This window comes from Corapipo altera, unplaced genomic scaffold, assembly GCF_003945725.1.
Source record: "Corapipo altera isolate COAL_440 unplaced genomic scaffold, ASM394572v1 1b, whole genome shotgun sequence".
Lineage (NCBI taxonomy): Eukaryota > Metazoa > Chordata > Aves > Passeriformes > Pipridae > Corapipo > Corapipo altera.
This window is the reverse complement of record NW_020884881.1, coordinates 17,089,523-17,108,228: the sequence shown is the minus strand read 5'-3', so window position 1 is coordinate 17,108,228 and position 18,706 is coordinate 17,089,523. Positions and strand designations below refer to the sequence as shown.

The 18,706-nt window shown below is 40.3% G+C and overlaps 1 protein-coding gene across 2 annotated transcripts in view; it reads right to left on the bottom strand.

Moving 5' to 3' along the window:
• Positions 1 to 9,632: 9,632 nt before the first annotated feature.
• Positions 9,633 to 18,706, bottom strand: part of UPF2 (UPF2, regulator of nonsense mediated mRNA decay) — a 48,371-nt gene continuing 39,297 nt past the window's right edge. For both annotated transcript variants that reach the window (XM_027639546.1, XM_027639547.1), the window contains exons 19-21: positions 18,088 to 18,255; positions 13,426 to 13,567; positions 9,633 to 9,757 (exon numbers count right to left, since the gene is read on the bottom strand). In XM_027639546.1, the coding sequence (XP_027495347.1) occupies positions 9,633 to 9,757; positions 13,426 to 13,567; positions 18,088 to 18,255 (435 nt within the window). The remainder of the gene's footprint in view (positions 9,758 to 13,425; positions 13,568 to 18,087; positions 18,256 to 18,706) is intronic.

Here is an 18,706-nt window from a genome sequence, read left to right as displayed (position 1 = left end):
GTAAAGCAGAGACGGCTGTGTCAGCAAAGTGCCGGAGCTGGACACGGCAGCTCCTCGCAGCTCCAGTGCCAAGGACACAATCACTGCCCTGCCGGAACAGGCAAATGGAAAATGCTGAGAATGTAAGGAAATCAGGCAGAGTCCTCCATACAGAGGTGGTTTTCTAAGCCTCAATATACATAAATCTGCATTATGTGTGTGCTTGATGTGCTTATATGCAGTATTTTTATGCACATAACAGAAACAGCAGCACAACAAAATTCTTTCAGTGAAGGCCTGGGAAGTTGAAATTATAGCAAGTCTGGAAACTCAGCAATTCATGAAAAGAAAGAAAAAAGACTTACCTTTCCTTTTTTTGTCCCGTTACATCACTGCAGGTAGAGAGGCATCTGATAGCACCAGCTGGGGTTCAAGGTGTTGCCTGCAAGTACTGACACTCCTGGACCAATTTCCAGTTTCAGAGCTTCCCAGTCACCTTGGCTCCATCTCAGAGCAAGGGCTAACACAGCACCTCAGCTCCAACAGGCTTTCAAGTGATGTGCCATAAATCATAGAATGATTTGGGTTAGAAGGGACCTTAAAGATCATCTCATTCCATCCCCTGCCATGGGCAGGAACACTTTTCCCCAGACCAGGTTGCTCCAAGCCCCATCCAACCTGGTCTTGAACACTTCCAGGGATGGGGCAGCCACAGCTTCTCTGGGCAACCTGTGCCAGTGTCTCACCACCCTCACAGGAAATAACTGCTTCCCTACATCCAACCTAAACCTACTCTCTTCCAGTTCCAAACCATTGCCCCTTGTCCTGTCACTACAGGCCCTGCTAAGGAGTCTCTCTCTCCATCTTTCTTTAAGCCCCTTCTAAAGTATTGAAAGGCTGCTCCAAGGTCTCCCTGAAGCCTTCTCTTTTCCAGGTGGAACCAATCCAGATCTTAAGGCTTTCCTCACAGGAGAGTTGCTCCAGCCTCTGGGATGCCCTCAGGGCCATCTTGTCAGGTTCCCTTGGACTTACATGTGGTTCAGGTTCCTCAGATGGTCAAGAACTTGTCTCCTGCAATGAGAAGGACTTAATTCCACCAGTCCCTGCCTGAGGCTTTAGGGGCTTGAGAGGTGTGGGAAGAGAAATTTCCATTGAAAACTGAGGCACAAAAACTGTTGCATACTTTGTGTCTGTCAGCGAGGCAGCTCGAGGAGCCTCATGTCAGTGAAGACACAACTCCAGGGCCTGACTCGAGTCCAAATTCTTTCCACAGAACGATAACTGGGATCTTTTACGCAATCAAGGACATAATTTCTCCTTCACCTACATATGTTTTCCAAGACTTAACTCCTTCCATGCAGGCTCAGGAACTCTGCTGCAGAAGTGCTCTTGGCAAGAGCACCTTCCACCAGCATCCCAGGAGAACTGCTCCCCAAGGAACGTCCTCTGCCCCATCAGACGGTGCCACAGGCGGAACTTGGGATGATTTCCCCAGTGCCCTGGTGCACCTGTGGGTCACTGCACTGGAGGGAAAGAGAAGCAATGACATTAAACATGATTTCATTAATTAAAATAAACATCCTGCAGCAACATCCATAGATAACAGACACTGACCAAAGTATAGGTTATTCCTCTATTCCTGTATTAATCCCAGGCTGCAAACCCCATCGTTTTAATTAAACGCTCCTTAAAGGAAGACAAAGGATTCTAATGACATGAGAGGGAGCCACACAATCCCTGCAGCAACAACCTGCACGTGGATCAAGGGGTGAAACTGCTCTTCCTTACATTTAATATAAATCAACCCTCTTTTAGTTTAAACCATCAGCCTTTGTCCTGTTGCAACAGGCCCTGCTAAAAGGTCTGTCCTCGTGTGTTCAACCCTGACTGTTTCACTCACAGTGGTCTTCGAGGTTTTATTCTGCACGACGTGAGAATAATTAATTTTAAAATTGAACTTCAAAAGGTTTCACGGAATTGTTTCAGTCTGGAGTCAAGGAAATCCCCAGCTGACCACAAACTATTTTTAGCTAATAATTTTATAAAGGTATTTCCATTGATCCCAATCCCATCCAAGGCATTGGATCGACACAAAAAGAACAGAGCTAATGTTTTATTTTTATGCAGTTCTTCAATCTGGATAAATTAAGTGCTTTTGAAACTAAGCAGCACGTTGAGAAAAGGAAGCTGACTTTAGTTTGAACCACAATTAGATGCTTAATTTGCTATTAGGGATTCGTAGGCATTGTTCAGCAGGAAAGTGGAAATTGGATTTGACCAGTGGATATGGTCACACTGGTGTAGGAGACATTCCTGGAGGAGCTCAGAGTTACAAATGTGATTAATAAACATACCCATGCATTTCATGTGAAAAAAAAAAAAATGATATGAAAACCATCACATAACACTTGAATCAAAGGCCTGTAATTCCCATCCAAACCAGAGCCCAGGACAGACCACAAACCCTCCAAAACATCATTCCCAAAGAACAAAGTCAATGTCACGAGACAGACACAACTCTAAATTACAACACTTTATTGCAGCATTGGCAAAGGTCAGATTTCTGAAGCTGGTGAAGATCGGGCGGCATTTCTGTATGAAATGTTACAACTTTACAAGTCTCTCTTCCTACATGCAGAAACCAAAACCAGTGGTAAAAAGGATTTCAAAAGAGCTAGAAAAAAGAATTAGTAGTAACATACAGATGAGCTCCTTAACTCCATGAACTACCTCTACCCGAAAGCAAACAAAACCCTATGCTAATAAATAACAGATTGTCAGAAACAGACCAAGAAACCTCATTTCTACTTAGAAAAAAATAAAAATTCTACTTGTTTCCAGACTTAAATCTCTTTTTTTTCTTTTTTTAACTTTTTTTGTTGGTTTCAATAGACACAGAGGCTTATCAACCCATGAAGATCAACAAGGTATTTGGATCCACTCCTTGACATCCTCCTGTTATGCTGACTGGCACGTTTTGGTTTTCAATGATACATACAATGGGCTCAACTATATCCCTGTCCTTAGGCTGGTGTCAGGCTGTTCCAAGCAGTACGAGTCAACACCCCGTGTTCATCAACTTCACTTTCTATTTTAGACCCCAACAGACATTTTACCTCCCTGGCTCTGCAGTTTTCACCCCTCCCCACCCCCTTTTCTTGCTCATCTGGCAGCAAAAGGCTCTTCCTTAACCCAAACCGTCCTCGCTGAGGACTGTTTGATAAGTTATCCCACTCGTCAGGGTTTCCTTTTGGATTCTGCTGTTGGCTCTACGTGTTCCTACTGTAGGTTTGCAGCCCCCAAAGAACATCCTTCCAACACCCAGCGCTCCATTTGGAGAGAACGGAACTCGCGGCGAGTTCGGAGCTTTGTTTTCCCGCACACGGAGCTGCCAAAGGCCTTTCCCCTTCCAGTGTCATCCGTCTGACCTTCAGGCCGATCTCTGCCTTCACCGAGCTGGCCAAGTTCACCACCTCATCCTCGGACTTCTGCTCCCAGGAGAAGATTAACCCTCAACGCGGTTCCCATAACAAAAAGCTTTTTTTGGGGGGGTGGGGGGGGAGAGGGGAGGCTGCTCTTTCTGCCCCACGGCCCCAGCCTGTCCCAGGTTTCTGAACGCTCTAGACTGACATGCTGAGATGTGTCCACTGCTCTCGTTTAATCGCTGGAGGACTCCACAACACCAGAGATACAGGACCTAATGAAATGACACCGGCTGCTGGATCAACGTCTCCTGCGGGAAGAGCGGAGAGAGGAAACAGTTCAGTGTGAGAGCACCAAACCCCTGCGAGTCAGAGGCCACCAAAAGCACCTGCCAGTCACTCTGATATCCCTTTACCCTCTAAGGTAAGGTGCATACTTCTGTCTTCTGCACAAACATTTCCAAAGGCCACATCACCCAAAAGAAGGTGGATAACCTGTATCTTACCCTCCTGAATGAGCTGCTAAACTATCGAAGCTGAGCTGTGAATTTGTTAAAAAACAAGTTATTTTAAACAGTTTTCACCTTTCTGTGCAGCTTCTTAATACCTAGAAGCACTGCAGGAATGTTACAGAGGGATTTTTACAGGTAAATAATTGGTTGGAACCTTTTTAGAGTCGGCAGTTGTATTAAAATCTTTCATTGTCCCCCATTCATCTCTACTCACAGGACATCACGTTTAATTCTCTTAACAACTGCCAGTTACTGTACCTGGGCTGGTTTTCAGTTCATTTCTAGACTACAAATTAAAATTAATAATACACAGCAAGTAAAACTTCAACATTTACAAACCTCCAGGGCGACACACACAGATCTTTTACCACATAAACACAACGGTTCATGTTTCTTTACATCAGTGCATAAACCTCCAGTGCTTGTTGAACAGTTCCTTTCACCTAAACCTGTTTTTTACTGAAAGTCTTGCAAGAAAAATGTTGCAAGGATGTTAACTAGACATAGTAACTCCTGCATTTCTTGTACCAGATGAAGCTTTCACACTAATCCTGTATTTGTATGTGCTGCTTTGCTTTGATATCCAATATTTGTGTGCTTTATTTAAACACACTGTGTATTTTTGTATTTGGTTTTAAGTACCTTTCAGTGTTAAAATAATGTCACATTCCAAATCTTTGTGGCACACTGGGTATCAGGAACACTGGCTGTGTGGTTTCAACAGAAAGGACCCTTAATTAATTTTGGTAGTTTTAGTAGACCTGAGATCTCACTTGCAGAATGCTACAACTGAGAAGAAACTTCAAACATCATTGAATTGCAGGATCATGCTTTTACCTCTCCATTTCCCATTAAAAAGTAATTCTACTGCTGATGGGGAGGGAAGGAGAAGGGCTGGGAGTGGCTGCACGTGTCAAATTTTGTACAAATGCCTCCCACCCAAACCAGCAGCTGCCAGGACACGCTGGTGGCAGGTCAGTGTTTCAGTGGTTACAGAAAGGGGCTGCTGCCAAAAATCTTGGTAGTGGTTTTTCCCAAACCAGGTATTTCACACTTCTGTCTGAACTAGTAAACTTGGTCCAAAGCTGTTATTTGGCAAGGTCAGACTTAGCACACACTTGTAACTGAAAACATCTTGAGCTCTATGTACAAAAGGACTCAATTTTTTGCAATCTCTCCTCCCTCCACTTCCCTTCCTGCTAATGACACAGTTATTAAATTGTATAAAAATCACACAGTCAGCCCCTCACTCCACTGCTAAGCATTAACACTGCCCACATACTCCATGTGGTAGAGAAACACACAGAACCACTCTGACCAAACCATGGCTGGAGCAGAAAATGGAACCCGTGAGAACAGACACAAATATCACCATAAGACAGGCTGTGAAACAGCCCCAGAACCACTGCCCTGTGAACTTGGGAGAGCTCAGTCAGCAAGACATCACAGTTTAAACTGAGAAGTGCCCAGGAGAACATCAATAATCAAGTCCTTTCTGCACGTTGCTGACATCACAAGAGTCATCCTTTTCTTAACATGAGAGACCTTTGAAGTTAAGATTTCACACTTCTCCCTAATCCCCTTGTGTCCTCCAATCCCAAAGCTCTCTGCATTTCTGCAGTACCTTATTTCTTCACAAATCCCTTCACAAACTTCCTTCTCCCAACACCTCCTCTCCCATCACTCGTTTCTTTGCTTCTCGTGACTAATCTCAGCTTTGATGCTCTTTGTCCTTTCTCCCCTGATCACATTAACCAAAACCAGGAACATGAAATAGAAAATGCCAAGGTGTCCATGGAATTTCCTAACAAATCTCAGTTATAAACTTCTGTACTGTGAACATCACAAATTCAAATAACCCACAAATGCTGGACTCACCTAAGTTAGAGAATCCTAACCTGTGCAAGTGATTTCATGCTCTTATCTGTTCATCAAAAATAAAATGCTCTGACAAAGCCAAGTCAAAGCCATGGTGTGCAGAGTGGGCTGGGAGCTGGAAGGTGTTTTGGGGATTGGTATTTGGTTTCCAGAGGGCCACAAGACTGCAGGGAGTTCAGTTTGCTTGTTGTTGTTCTTACTTATATGGAAAGAACTCTTTTAAAAACAGACTCTCTATGAATGAATATGGCTAATAAACACAGTTTTGCCTTCCTTTCCCTCTAAACTACAGCTGTGACCAGGTCTCTCTCCACCTTTTCTGTCTGGCTCAGACTCACACTGATATCTGCAAATGCAGGTTTGGAGCCAAGCCCCTGCTCCCATATCCCACCCTGGACTTTCCTCCCATAAAACAGCTGAAAAGGGGAGCTGGAATTTCTCAGCTGTGTTTAAAAGGCCCGTTTCAGTAAGAACTGAATTCAAAGTTTCATTACATAGTATTGGTCAGTGCATTTGTATGAGATGTGTTTGTCCAGTAGCTGAAGCAGGAAATCATGCTAAATTCCCATTTTTCCTTATTATCCATATTTTGATTTTTCAGCATTAATGCAATATTATATGATGGGAATATTTAGCTAATAAAATCCCAGCATCCTGTTATTACTCTTATGCTTCATTTTTCTTTATTAAGCGGGTTAAAGAGAAATAAGAGTCAGAGGCAAACAGGAGACCTAAAATCACCACTTAACTTGAATATCGTTTAGTTTCCAGCTTACACCTGCATCCCCAGAGGGACTCTGGACATAGGCAGGCCCCTCTTTACTATACTTTCAAAGCAACAGTGAATTTTAAAGTTACTGCTTTTAATAAGGAGAGATTTAATGAGATAAAACTCCTTGGTAAGGCCTGCTTCTCTACAGTCAAATTCCTCACTGTAATTATTTTTTTCTTTCTTGGTAATCAATGTTTTTAAATACATTTTATATAATGTGGTTATTTTAATTTCACTTTAAAATCAAGCCACTTAATGGATCTCAATCCTCTTCAAACAAAGGAAATCCACTTTTTTTGAAGTGAGTCTGTTCATAACTGTAAAAGTGTATTTTCACAATAAACCCATCGCCAAAAAAAAAATTACTTTAGTAAATTTTGTGTTTCCTCAAGGTACCAGTTTAAAAGCCCAACAAATGCTACAGAACTGGAGGCAAGAGAGAAAATTATTGCCTTCCCCGTGCTGCTGAAGCAAAGCAAGGAACCCTACTTTTAAAGGAGTCACAGTAAATTATCTCACACGATTAGCAGGTCTCAAAACCTGAGGCAATTCCACACAAACAGCAATACACTCCAATTTTTGATCCAGCCTTTTGCACACACTAAATAATAAGAAATCTGACAAAGCCTGTAAATCTCACTGCATTCACTGCAATATAGAAAAAAAGGCACTAACAGATGACAAATAAAGTGAACACAAAGCAAAAGATTTCTCTCTTGGTTTTTTTTTTTTAAACATTTAGAGCTAATTGCTTAGCGAGATCCAGTCCTTCAAGGCCAAAACCAAAGTAGAACCCAAGGCTGCCTTAATTTCTGAAATCAACTGTTCCAATAGGTAGATTTGGATTTAACTTTCTAAAAGCTGTTTGAAACACGGTGCTTAGCATGTGTTTAGCAACACAAAAGCAAAGGTAAAAACAACCAATTGATTTCTCTACTCTTAACACTCCCTGAAATGCAAGAAAGGCCTCATCCCTACCTTGGCTTTTGGGAACTGGTCAGCTTGTACATTGGAATCAACCAGGAAATTTACTTGCTCAGATTATCCCTAATCTCAGGAAATTTAAAATAAAAAGTTGCACTCCTTAAGGAAAGCAACGAATTATTATTTCCTATAAGTTTGAGTTATTGTTGCAAGAAAATAACATCCCAGTTGTCTTCAAACACAAAGAAGCAGCAACACAACACAGCTCACTTATGTAAGTGTAACATCTGTATTACACAAGTTGGTTCTGCCATGTAGGAATGTGAAACCTGCTCCAAACAGATACTAAAATTAACAGCCCAGTTCCTATTTGCTGCCAGCAAGATACTCCAGTGTCCTCAGAATCCACAGGGTAACTTAACTAAAACATGAGGGTGGTGTGGGCAGAGACTGCAGTGCCCCAGGCAAAGACAGAAGACAATCTTCAATATATCCTATAAATCAGAAACCCTAAAATGGAGGTGACTATCTATGCCAGTGGGAAGCCACTGGTGGACCCACAGCCTCCAGTAAATAAATCTCTGCTTAAATATCTTTCAGGTGGAGTTAGGAAAAGTACCATTCCCTCACTGTGGGCTGAGATGGCTCAGCTGAGGCAGAGCACTGCAGTACCCAACAAATAAAATACACCTGCTGAAACAAACTTCTGCTCTCTGTTCTAAGGAGCTCATGGATTAAAAGGAACAAAGAGCAAATTACATAATGTGAAACTACATCAGAATTGGAAGCACATGGCACAGCTATTTGAACAGACAAACGCTACTCAAGCTGGACAATGTCTGACCTACTTCACAGTGAAGTCCTGAATTATATTTTCCCCAGAACATCTGAAAACAAAAAGTTTTTTAAGGAACTGCATTTAAAAGAAATCTATGAATATCACATCTACTGGTCTGGCTGCTGTATTCAAAGAATAACTGCTGTGTGCTCCTCATGCAGGTTCAAGGCTTTTGGGAAAGATTACAAAGAAGAGAAGATTGCACAGTTATTTATGAAACACCTGCAAGTATTGTGGCAATTCAGTGTAACTGAACAGTCTGTATTTCTAGGACAGCATTAGGCCACAGTGATATGAAAAACTAAATGGAAAGTACTGCTCATTTTATTGAGTTATATCTGGTTCGCTTTTTAAAAAGCACTTCTTTTAAATTGCCATCTCTTTAAAAAAAAAAGGTGGGGTTTTTTTGTACAAACAGTATCTATATGGGGTCTCAGAGGAGTGAGTGATCATCAGGACACTATAAAATGACTATAAATGTGTACCATGAAGTTGGCAATGCTGCTGTAACACAGGATCAACACATACATTAACCTATTTGAAGTTTACAAAGACAGAAGTATTAGCAGGTAAACTGTCCCTTCACAGTTGCTGCTCCCATCCATCCACCTCCAAAATGAACTTGCAAAGAAAGGAGAAACATGAAAGCAAGTCTGTGTTTCACCTGAAACCGTCTATTCAAATTTGTGCTGCAGGGTTAATTTAATGGTTTATTTGCAAGCTTACTCCGACTGAGAAAAGCCACTCTGAGATACATTAAAGCCTCAGAACAACTATTAGGCAATCTGGAGTGATTCTTCTTGTGTTAATGCTGGGTTTGGTATGCTCTTGCACACCATAAACTGAAAGTTCTCTTCCCCCCTCCCATTTTAACTATATTTACTTTCCATTTAGGGCATCAAATACAGAGGAATAGCTGTCAAATTCCCCAAACAAAAAGAGCATAATGGGAATTTCTCGAGATACTCAAAAATACCCTCTCCCCCCTCTCACCAAGAAAGCAGACTTGCATCTTTTCCCCTACAAAAAGAGGCTCAGATTCTACCAATCATTTCACAACTGAAAAATAATCTTCTGGCTTCCAAACCTCTGTCAGGGAGGTATCCACAGACACATCCAAACCTCCTTCAAGGAGGTATTCACAGCACTGTGTTGGAAGCACCAAACACTGCTCAGTTTTTTAAGAGAATGCTTCAGAATGGAAACGAACAACCAATCCTGTCGACTACACAGATCATTATCTGTTTCAATTATGAAGGTAATTACTTGCCTAGAACCAGAATTACCACATTTAAAGGAAGATTGTCCTACCTCCCACCGGTTTTAAAGATTAGATCAGCATTAGGTGCTCCCTTCGGATGCTGGTAACGAGGCCGCCGCTCCCGATTAGTATTTGCTGGAGCCGGACGCTGTGCCAGAGACTGCAGCATTTCTGGAATTGCAGGCAGAAGGAAGTTAAGTACATTTTCTATGCATCTTTTTACAGGGGAATTTACAAGCACATTTCACTGACATTTAGTAAAAGAGACCTTACTTGCACTTTGTTATAGAGTTAACACTCCTCAAGTTATTCCACAAGAGATAATTAAAAGTAGTTACTAAATTGCATCGACAAACCCAAACTACCCGGCAATATGAACCTGCGTTTCCAGGTGTTCCTACAGAAGGAACTGCCGGGAATGGTTTTAATCACAGGTGCTTAAGAAAGGGCCTGTGACCTTTTCTCTCTAAACACATCAGGCAACACTTTCCCCATCGATGAGCAGGGACAAAGACACACAGCGGCACGAGGGGCCTTCCACACTGAACCTCCCTGAAATAGTAACAAGTGGACAGTGCTGCTGCCAATTAAAGACTCAGCAAGAAACCCGTCCTAAAATTAGGCATTTCAAGTCAGGTATTTAAGTCTAAGCTTGGCATAATTGGATCCTTTCCTAGGGAAGGCAGGCACCTGAAGAAGGTGACTCAGCTGACCTACATTGCACCAGCTGTCCCATGGATGGAGTTTATCACCAGGAGGAAGAATGTGTTGTGTGCAGAGAGCAGCCACACTATCCAGTTTAGCCCTGGACAGCCAAGTTTGGGGCAGTTTAAACCACAGAAGTATTGTATTTAGGGGTTTAGTAAAACTTAATTTCTAAAATTGCATTTCAATTTTTAACGATAAAAAAATGCCTCTTTACCAGGCTCAGTTAATGGTTATCAAGTGGCCAATACAATTACAAACACATCCCAGGAACCACCACATAACCCCTGCCCATATGTTGGTGCACCTAATGGAAAGTATTCCCGACAGTCCACCTGTGCAAGGATCTACATTACTCAGCAAACAGACAGATGGGATAAATGAAGGGGAAAAGTGGAATAAGCTGTTAAACAGATTATGTTTGAAAGTCTGCTCTGTCTGGTTCTCTAATCTCTGGTAATCTCATTGGAGACACACACCCATCACCTGCTCCACACACACACTTCCACTGCTCTCCCTGACTTGCACAAGGCAAAACCAGAGGCTCTAAGGAGGTTCTCTCACTCTTCATGGAATGCAGGGGAAGCTCTCAGTAAGTTATCCATCCCAATCCCATCTTCGATTAACTGGGGAACTGCGACTGATTTAAAACCCAGTACTGGTGTGAACAGCCAACAGCCCTTGTATTCATGCTCTGTGTTGTGTTCAACACCTGGCAAAGGCAAAGAAAGCCACTGCACACACTGACAGTCCCTGTTTGTAAACATCAGGAAATAACTCCTTCCAAAGGCTCCCGTGTGCCAGGAGAGATCTCCGGGGGCAATGAGGAGCCTCAGGAAGGAAATCCGAGCAGATGAGGGGACCCTGGCAGCCAGGTGCTGGAAGCAGGGAATGAGCGAGTACAGGCATGTCTGTATTGGGGGAAAGGAAGTATCAGGGTTTGTGAGGAGTCAGTAGCTGGGAAGGTCAGTCCTGGAGAAGGGAACAGAAGGTAGAGATGGCAGGGAAGCACAGTGTGTTATCCAGGCTGAAGGCACATCACCTTTTTAGTTTTACTGAAGTAAAAAATAACCTACACAGAAAAGTACCAGTCTAAACTAGAGAGCCACCCAGTTCCCACTGTTTCTTTAAATTAAAATAATGTTTGTAATACAATAAACTTTGCTGAAGCATCACATCATTATCTGATACTACTTTGAAGTGCACTGGTGAATCTCCATCTCTTAGCTGCCCTGTGCAGATGAAAAAACACAAGTGTATGTAAAAACACTGGGACAACCCCCAGGCATTCTGCCAGAAATGGAGATTTCTTCCTCCTCTGGTAACTTCAAAGCTTAAAACAGAAATTTAAACCCAACTCTTTCTTTCAATGGGTAAGTACCTACTTGTTACAGACAAGCTGACTCTTCAAAAGTAACAATCAACTGCTCAAAATCTAAATAAAAAGTAATTCAAAAAGGAATGTAATTTGGCCTGTTTAATTTAACCTGATTAAAAGGTCCTCTTCAGTTTGGTTTTACTCTGTATATTACCCAGGTTAATAAGATGAACTAACAGCTGTTTTAAAAAGGGATGTCAATTGTGGAAAACCCCTTTTTCTTTTACGTTGATTTTCCTCCTTTGCTTTATACACCTAGAAAATCCATGAGAAAATGATAAAAAAAATTTGTCTATTACTAGTTATCAATTGGTACCAGTTGTCTGATTTTGTCCAACAAAAATTAATCAATGTGTTCCTTTTTTGAATAAGAAGCACAACTACTCACAATAAAACCTCTGATTAAACAGATTCATTTTAAAGATATCAACAAAGTCATACAACAGGGCATAAAACCCAAATGCCTTGACCAACAAAACTATCAGAAGTATCTAATGACAAAAAAACCACAAAAAAGTCCAAGAAAAGCACTTAAATGTATAATTCTGGAGTCTACTCTTTCTCTTCCATTTTCATAAGTGGGCTTTATAGGAGCAGCTTGTCTCAGAAAAGCAGTTTTAAGCTAATTACCATGTTTAACACTAAGAATATATTGTGTTACCATTTCAGAGCTCTGCAGACACTCTGGAACATACTCACTTTTACAATTACAAGTTTAGTTCTGGTACTATTAAAGTTCTGCAAGTAGTGCTGGATTCCATAGTGTCTGTACAATCAGACCTGCTTTAATTTAGTTATTTCCCATTTCTTGATGAACAACGACCTTTCACTAAATACCTTAAATGAGATTTCCTCCTAATTAGCTACTTATACTGTGATTGCCACCAGACTGCAACATCTTCACAAAAAAAAAAAAAAAAACAGAGCAAGAATTCTGGAGATGTTCAATGGAAGTGTGAACATAAGAGCTGAATATCACCAGTTCTACTGGTCTGGCTTTGGTTACTATCTGACTAGATCAAAGGAAGTTGAATCTGAAATAACAACAACTCAAAACAAACCACCCAGCACATCAAATGCACTGGTTTAGGGACTGCATGATCTGCTGTATTAACTGTTTGCTTCAGTCTGTCCAAGTTCCAAAATGCCTGACTTGCATATCTTCAAAAAACAAATTAGATCATGTCATTGTAAGAAACTTTCATTTTGTTAATATATTCTGATGCTCCAGATTTGAGGACTCTTAAAACTTTTACAATATGAAGCTGAGGTGACAGTTTGTATTTCTCAAGTGAAGGTCACCTCAGTATTTGCAAATTACAGCAAGACTAATGAAGGGTCTAAATACTGTTACTATCTAAAATACCTATTAATATCTTAAAAATAGAGTTTAAGTTGCACAGAATTCATTCATCTTGTATTCAACTCAACTGTCTTGCAGCAAACATCAGATCAATTTTGTGTTATCTTATTTTTAAAGAAACAATCTCAGTTCTTGCCCTTTCCCAAAATAAATGGAAATTCTGAAATTTGAAGTCCACTTGAAGACTCCCTTTCATGGAAGAGCTATAAAAACTTCTTCAGGTACAAAGACCAGGGAGTAAACAAGGAGTGACTGAAACCAAAATACAGGTTTCCCCAAGTACTGCAGATCAGTATTCAGAACTTCAGCTGCTAATCATCATACATGACATTTTCTGCAGATCCATGACAATTGCCCTGAAAAGGAAAGTTAAATCCTTGCTGACTTTCTTACCCTGGTAGTCCTCTTGTTCCTGCCGTTCATTGATATCCAAAGTGAGCTTTTTCATCCTCATCCTCTCCTCCTGTTCCGCCTGCTGCTGGTTCCAGTGGTTTGCCGCGAGTTGGGAAGACATCGGTACATTTAGGATCTTAAACTGCAAATGAAAACAAGCTTTTAAATACACATCAGGGAAAAACACACCACAAAACCATCCAAAATACAGAGAGATTGCAGTTACTGTAGTTACTGTGATACTTTCTACAGCAGCTTCTCCTGCAAAGTGTGTTGTTTGTTGGTTTGGTTTGAAGCTCTGCTTCACATAAAGCAGCAGGAGAAAATGGGAGACATTCAGACTCCCAAAGACACAGAAAACATACAAAAAAGGCTGAGGCCAAAAGCTATTGGACAGAGTATCCACAGGAGCAAAGCTGACTGCCTTTTCCCAGGAAGGCACAGCCACATGCTTTATTTCTTATCTTCACACCAGCCAAAGTGCCCAAGAGAGAATTACACTGGTCTTGAGATGAAAGCACCTTAGCTGGCTCACAGAGATGCATCTCCCTCCCCAGGTCTCTTCCCTCCCAAAAGATGAAGCCCCCCAAGCAGAATTCCTGCTACTATCCCTTGTGATGAAATGTTCCAAGCATTTCAGGTATCCACTGACATTCCTTGGCCAGTACTTCTTATGGATAATTCTGGCTCCTCAGTGTTTCTTATTAGTCTGGAGACAGCTGTGGTGTCAAATTTAATCTTTTCTTCCTCATCCACACTATACATTCAACACCTTATCTGATCTGCCCTAAGGTACATCAGGTAACCCTGACACTCCTACAGAAGGACCCTCTCTCTGGAAATTCAGATGAGATTTTCAGAGAGGTATAAGGAAGGTGTTTTCTTTTCCTCCAAACTCAGAAAATCCAAGTTGTTATTTCCACAGATTTTATTTCTTTTTTACAATTGTTCCCAAACAGAGCAGTGATTATTAATCTTATCTGCAACTGAAACAACGACTCTCAGAAAACCCTTAATGCTAAAGTTTGAGAACATATTTATAATAATTTTACTCCCTCCTTCAACTGCATGTCCATTAGAAATAAATATTTCTGTGCTTTAAGAAGGGAAATGCATTTAAAGATAATCATTCTCAATATTTCATGAACTGCTCTGAATCCTGCTGCTTGTTCTCATCATGGGAGATCTATTTCCACAGAAATAGAAGCAAATTCCTGAGTGTTCTTTTCTGTTACTCTGTCAGAAGCTGCAGATGGAAAGATACATCAGCAAAACCTCTGTTGAGAAGGTTTAGAGTAAACCCAAAATCCTCAGTGCCTGTGGTTAGTACTTAATGCAATAATTACTAAGCAATCTCAAGGTATCTCAAATAGCAGTGCCCGACTACCAGAGAGCAAGTGATGAGTGTGAGAAGACTCCAAGTACTCAGATGCAGCATTTGAAAAATAAACTGTGTTTGAAACAGTAAAGACAAACTCTTCCAAAGACCTGAGAAAAACCTGGGTACAGTGACTCCCTAAATCCTACCAACTAAATGATGTATTTAGAAGAGAAAACCCAGGTTCAATATTTTTTGTGAGTAATAGCATATTATATTGAATATAAGTACAAACTTGTTATTAAGGTGTGCGGGGAGGAATAAAAAAGAAAGTTGAAATTCCAAGAGCAAAGGAAGCTTTAAGTTACTTATTGCTGAGCAGGCTGTTCCCAAATATCAGCAAATGAGCTTTACGTGAACTACACAAATAACTAATCCATTAGCAGCATTTCATGATAGAAATCATTCCTTGGCTTCACCAGTAAGCTCCTCATCCATTTTAATATGTCCTTTATATTTTTGCTGTTCCATGGATTTATCAGCTTAATGGGATTGGTGTTTTCAGACAAGATGCTTAAAGCAGAAAAAAATAAAACTGAACTGTAAATGAGAGAAACAGATACAGAAAAACAACAGCCTGGTAATTATCAAAACATCAGTGACTCACTATCTCACGGCAATCAGCTGCCACCTGAAATCAAGTCACTGATGACAATTACTACAGGATGTGATGATTACTGAGCAACTGAAATGCTTCCCATTTGCACACAGTGAAGAGGGGCATCAAAAACCTCTCATAGAATCTGTGAGGTGGGGGCAGGACAGAGGATTCCACTGAAGATGGTAAACTGAAGGAAGATCAAAAATGATTATTCAGAAGACTAAATTATTACAGATTTTAAAAAAAGATCAGGAGATAAAGATATAAACGAGATAAAGAATTTCACGTTCAAGGACACACTTGACCATTCCATGAATATGATCCTTCTTTCATGGAGCCTTGCTAAAGATCTTTCAAACGAAAGAAAATCTTTTGTCTTCGGTATTAACCAAAGTTCTTGACACTTGGTGACTTTCTTTTTACAGTCTAAACCTCACTTCAGTTTACACTTACCTGGCATAAAACTTTTCGGATGGTTTCATAAAGAATCAAATAGTATTAGAGAGAACTCAGCTCTAATCCTTTATGATGACAACAGTATTTCCCCTTGCTCTCTCATGGCTTATGAATAATTCACAGTGCTATCGTCTAATTTCAAATAACCATGTTAGGCTTCAGGTTCTATTGCTAGTAGTTTTGTAAGTTTAGAGGATAAAATATGGTGTCCTTGTCACCATCAGCCTGCAATGAGCATTAATTCAGGTGGTTTGCAGCTGGTAAATACCACTCAGTTGTTTTTGTGTTGCTTCAAGAAACCAGTTGTCAATGCTGCACTAAGATCTGGCTGAACACTGACATGTGAACCGAGTATTTGGCAACTGGACCTCAACTACCAAATATTAACCTCTGGAAGGAAGCACAGCATGAACAATTTCCATCAGAAGGTGCTTTCTAACAGTGAAGATTTCTCGTTTCAGCAGTACCACTAAGAAAGAACACAGAGACCAAAGCCACTGCTAACAGAGCAGAAATTAGGCTGCTGTGTAGGGAGGTGATGTTTGTCACTCCAGTGACTCTGCAGATGAAGTTATTCACAGCCCCCCAGGTTGCTGCAAACTTCTTTTGATTGTTTTTAAAAAGCTGAAAGTTTACAGCTACACCTCACCAGTGACCTGTGCATCCATCACTTCAAAACTCTGCACTCATTCTGCTCACGCAGATTTCAAATAAAGTACCGTAGGACAGAATAATTATTTTCTTTTCAACTCCACCTCTTCTTTCCTGCTTATTTTTCTATTAAAACTGACTACTAAGACACATTTTTTTCTGAATACAGAAGCATGGACAAAGAAGCCTTTCATTAACTCAGGAGCTGAAGGAGTCTATAAAGCAACTGTTTTCTGCATTTCTAGAAAGGTTGAGACGACTTTTGGCAGGAAGAACCTACTCCCAAAACCAAATATTGGGGGAGGAGCAGGGAAAAATCCTGAACAAGTTCTGCTTTCTTTTTAAGCCACATACCAGCAACATTTTCCCCTCACACGGAATCTGAAGATCCCAAAATTCTTCGTAACTACAGATACTCCTAGTAAATTATCCTGAAAATATTAAACACCATTTTTTTTACAAAAGGAGTTCTCTTTGATCCCTTCTCAGACCAACGACAACAGTTAAAAATCCCCCACCCAAAACTTCTGCAGAACTTTGCAGACAACATTCAAGTTCCAGGAAAACAGAACAACCACTTTCTACGTGGATTTTTTTAAGTGTCTTTCATATGAGGGAAGAGAAAGACAGGTTCAGGTTTATACACCTCAACTGTCAAACTACTGTCATAGTTCAGGGAACAAAAGTAAAAGCCAAGTAATGACACTGATCTAAACACTTGAAAGGCCCCTTGGAATGAAACAATGCCTTGCTCTTGCTTTCCATATAAACTCATTCACTTCCATCACTGAATTATCCAACCAAAATGAAAAGGTTTCTTTAAACCATGGCAAGAAATGCATGTGCAATATGTGAGGTACTGATTTGCATATGATGCATTTGCTGAGCTAGGAAAATTCAAACATATACTGGAGAAAAGGGCCAAGATAAACACACAGATTGGCTGCATGAAGAGTTTATTTGTTTTATCAACACCCTTTCTAATTAAGTTCCTCCAAGAAATTCACTCACTGTATTCTGAAATAGTCCCCTAAAAATGTCTTCAGAGACAATAACTTTTTTTTTTTTGCAAATTGAACAAATTCAGCCAAGTGGCAGTTACTTAGGAAATAGAATTTAGAAAATACCATATATCTTGATTTGAACCTGAAAGTGTTTTCACAAAAACCTGTAGAATCTTGAAGATTCTGGAATATTCCTTTTTTTTTTTCCTACTCCTTTCAGTGTTCACTGGCAGTCCACCAACCACAGCCCTTCATCTTCCACAACTATATTTAAAATACAGGTAAAATATAACAATCTCCTACTGGTGTAATCACCAAGTGTAATTAGTAATGGTATAATCTGACCATGGAATTTTTCTACATCATTTCTACCAACAACCCAGAATTCCAAGAAACCACATATGGTATTTTCTATTTATCAAAATTAAGCTGTGTGTATCCTATTCTGAGAAAAGGATGAAGAAATAAAATATCCTGTGACTTCAAAAGTTAAAGAGTGTGACTTTGAAAAAAGCCTTTGAAAGGATTATATTTATTTATTTAAAGTATCTATACCTTATGTAAACTCCTACCTGCTGTTTGTTGCCTTTCCGTGTTAACATGACAAATGGCATCGTGTCTCCAGACTCTGACTCTCCTTCCCCACCTCCAAGTGGGGGACCCTTCTTGAGTTGACTTTTGAGATGGAGAGGAATAGCAACATCCAGCTGATGGACTTTAACAGACTCCCCACTCCGTTGCTGTTAAAGGAAAGCAAATTCTGTAAATGCTGAGATGCTGACACTGTCAGTGGGGATGGAACATTCAGGTTGTCATGACTGAGAAAAGGTTTAACCTTCCAGGAGAACCGAGTAACATATAAATAAATTTATTAGGCTTTATTACATTTCCCTTTAGCTTTCCTTGCTTGTGAAAAAAAAAAGTTACAGGCACAGAATACTTTCAAATTATAAAGGAATTTTGGATAACAGTCACTTATGGAAAGAAATCTAGAGACCTGATGAGATACACTTAAGAATGGACATTCTACATTCAAGATTTTTTTGGTACATCTTATTAATATATTCATTATACATGGCTTGGTATACTCAGTCCTTAAATATTTACCACATGTGTCTAAAAATAAAAAGAAAAGGATTAAAAGGCTAGGTAAATTTAAATGCATTTGCATTTTAAACATATTAAACATAT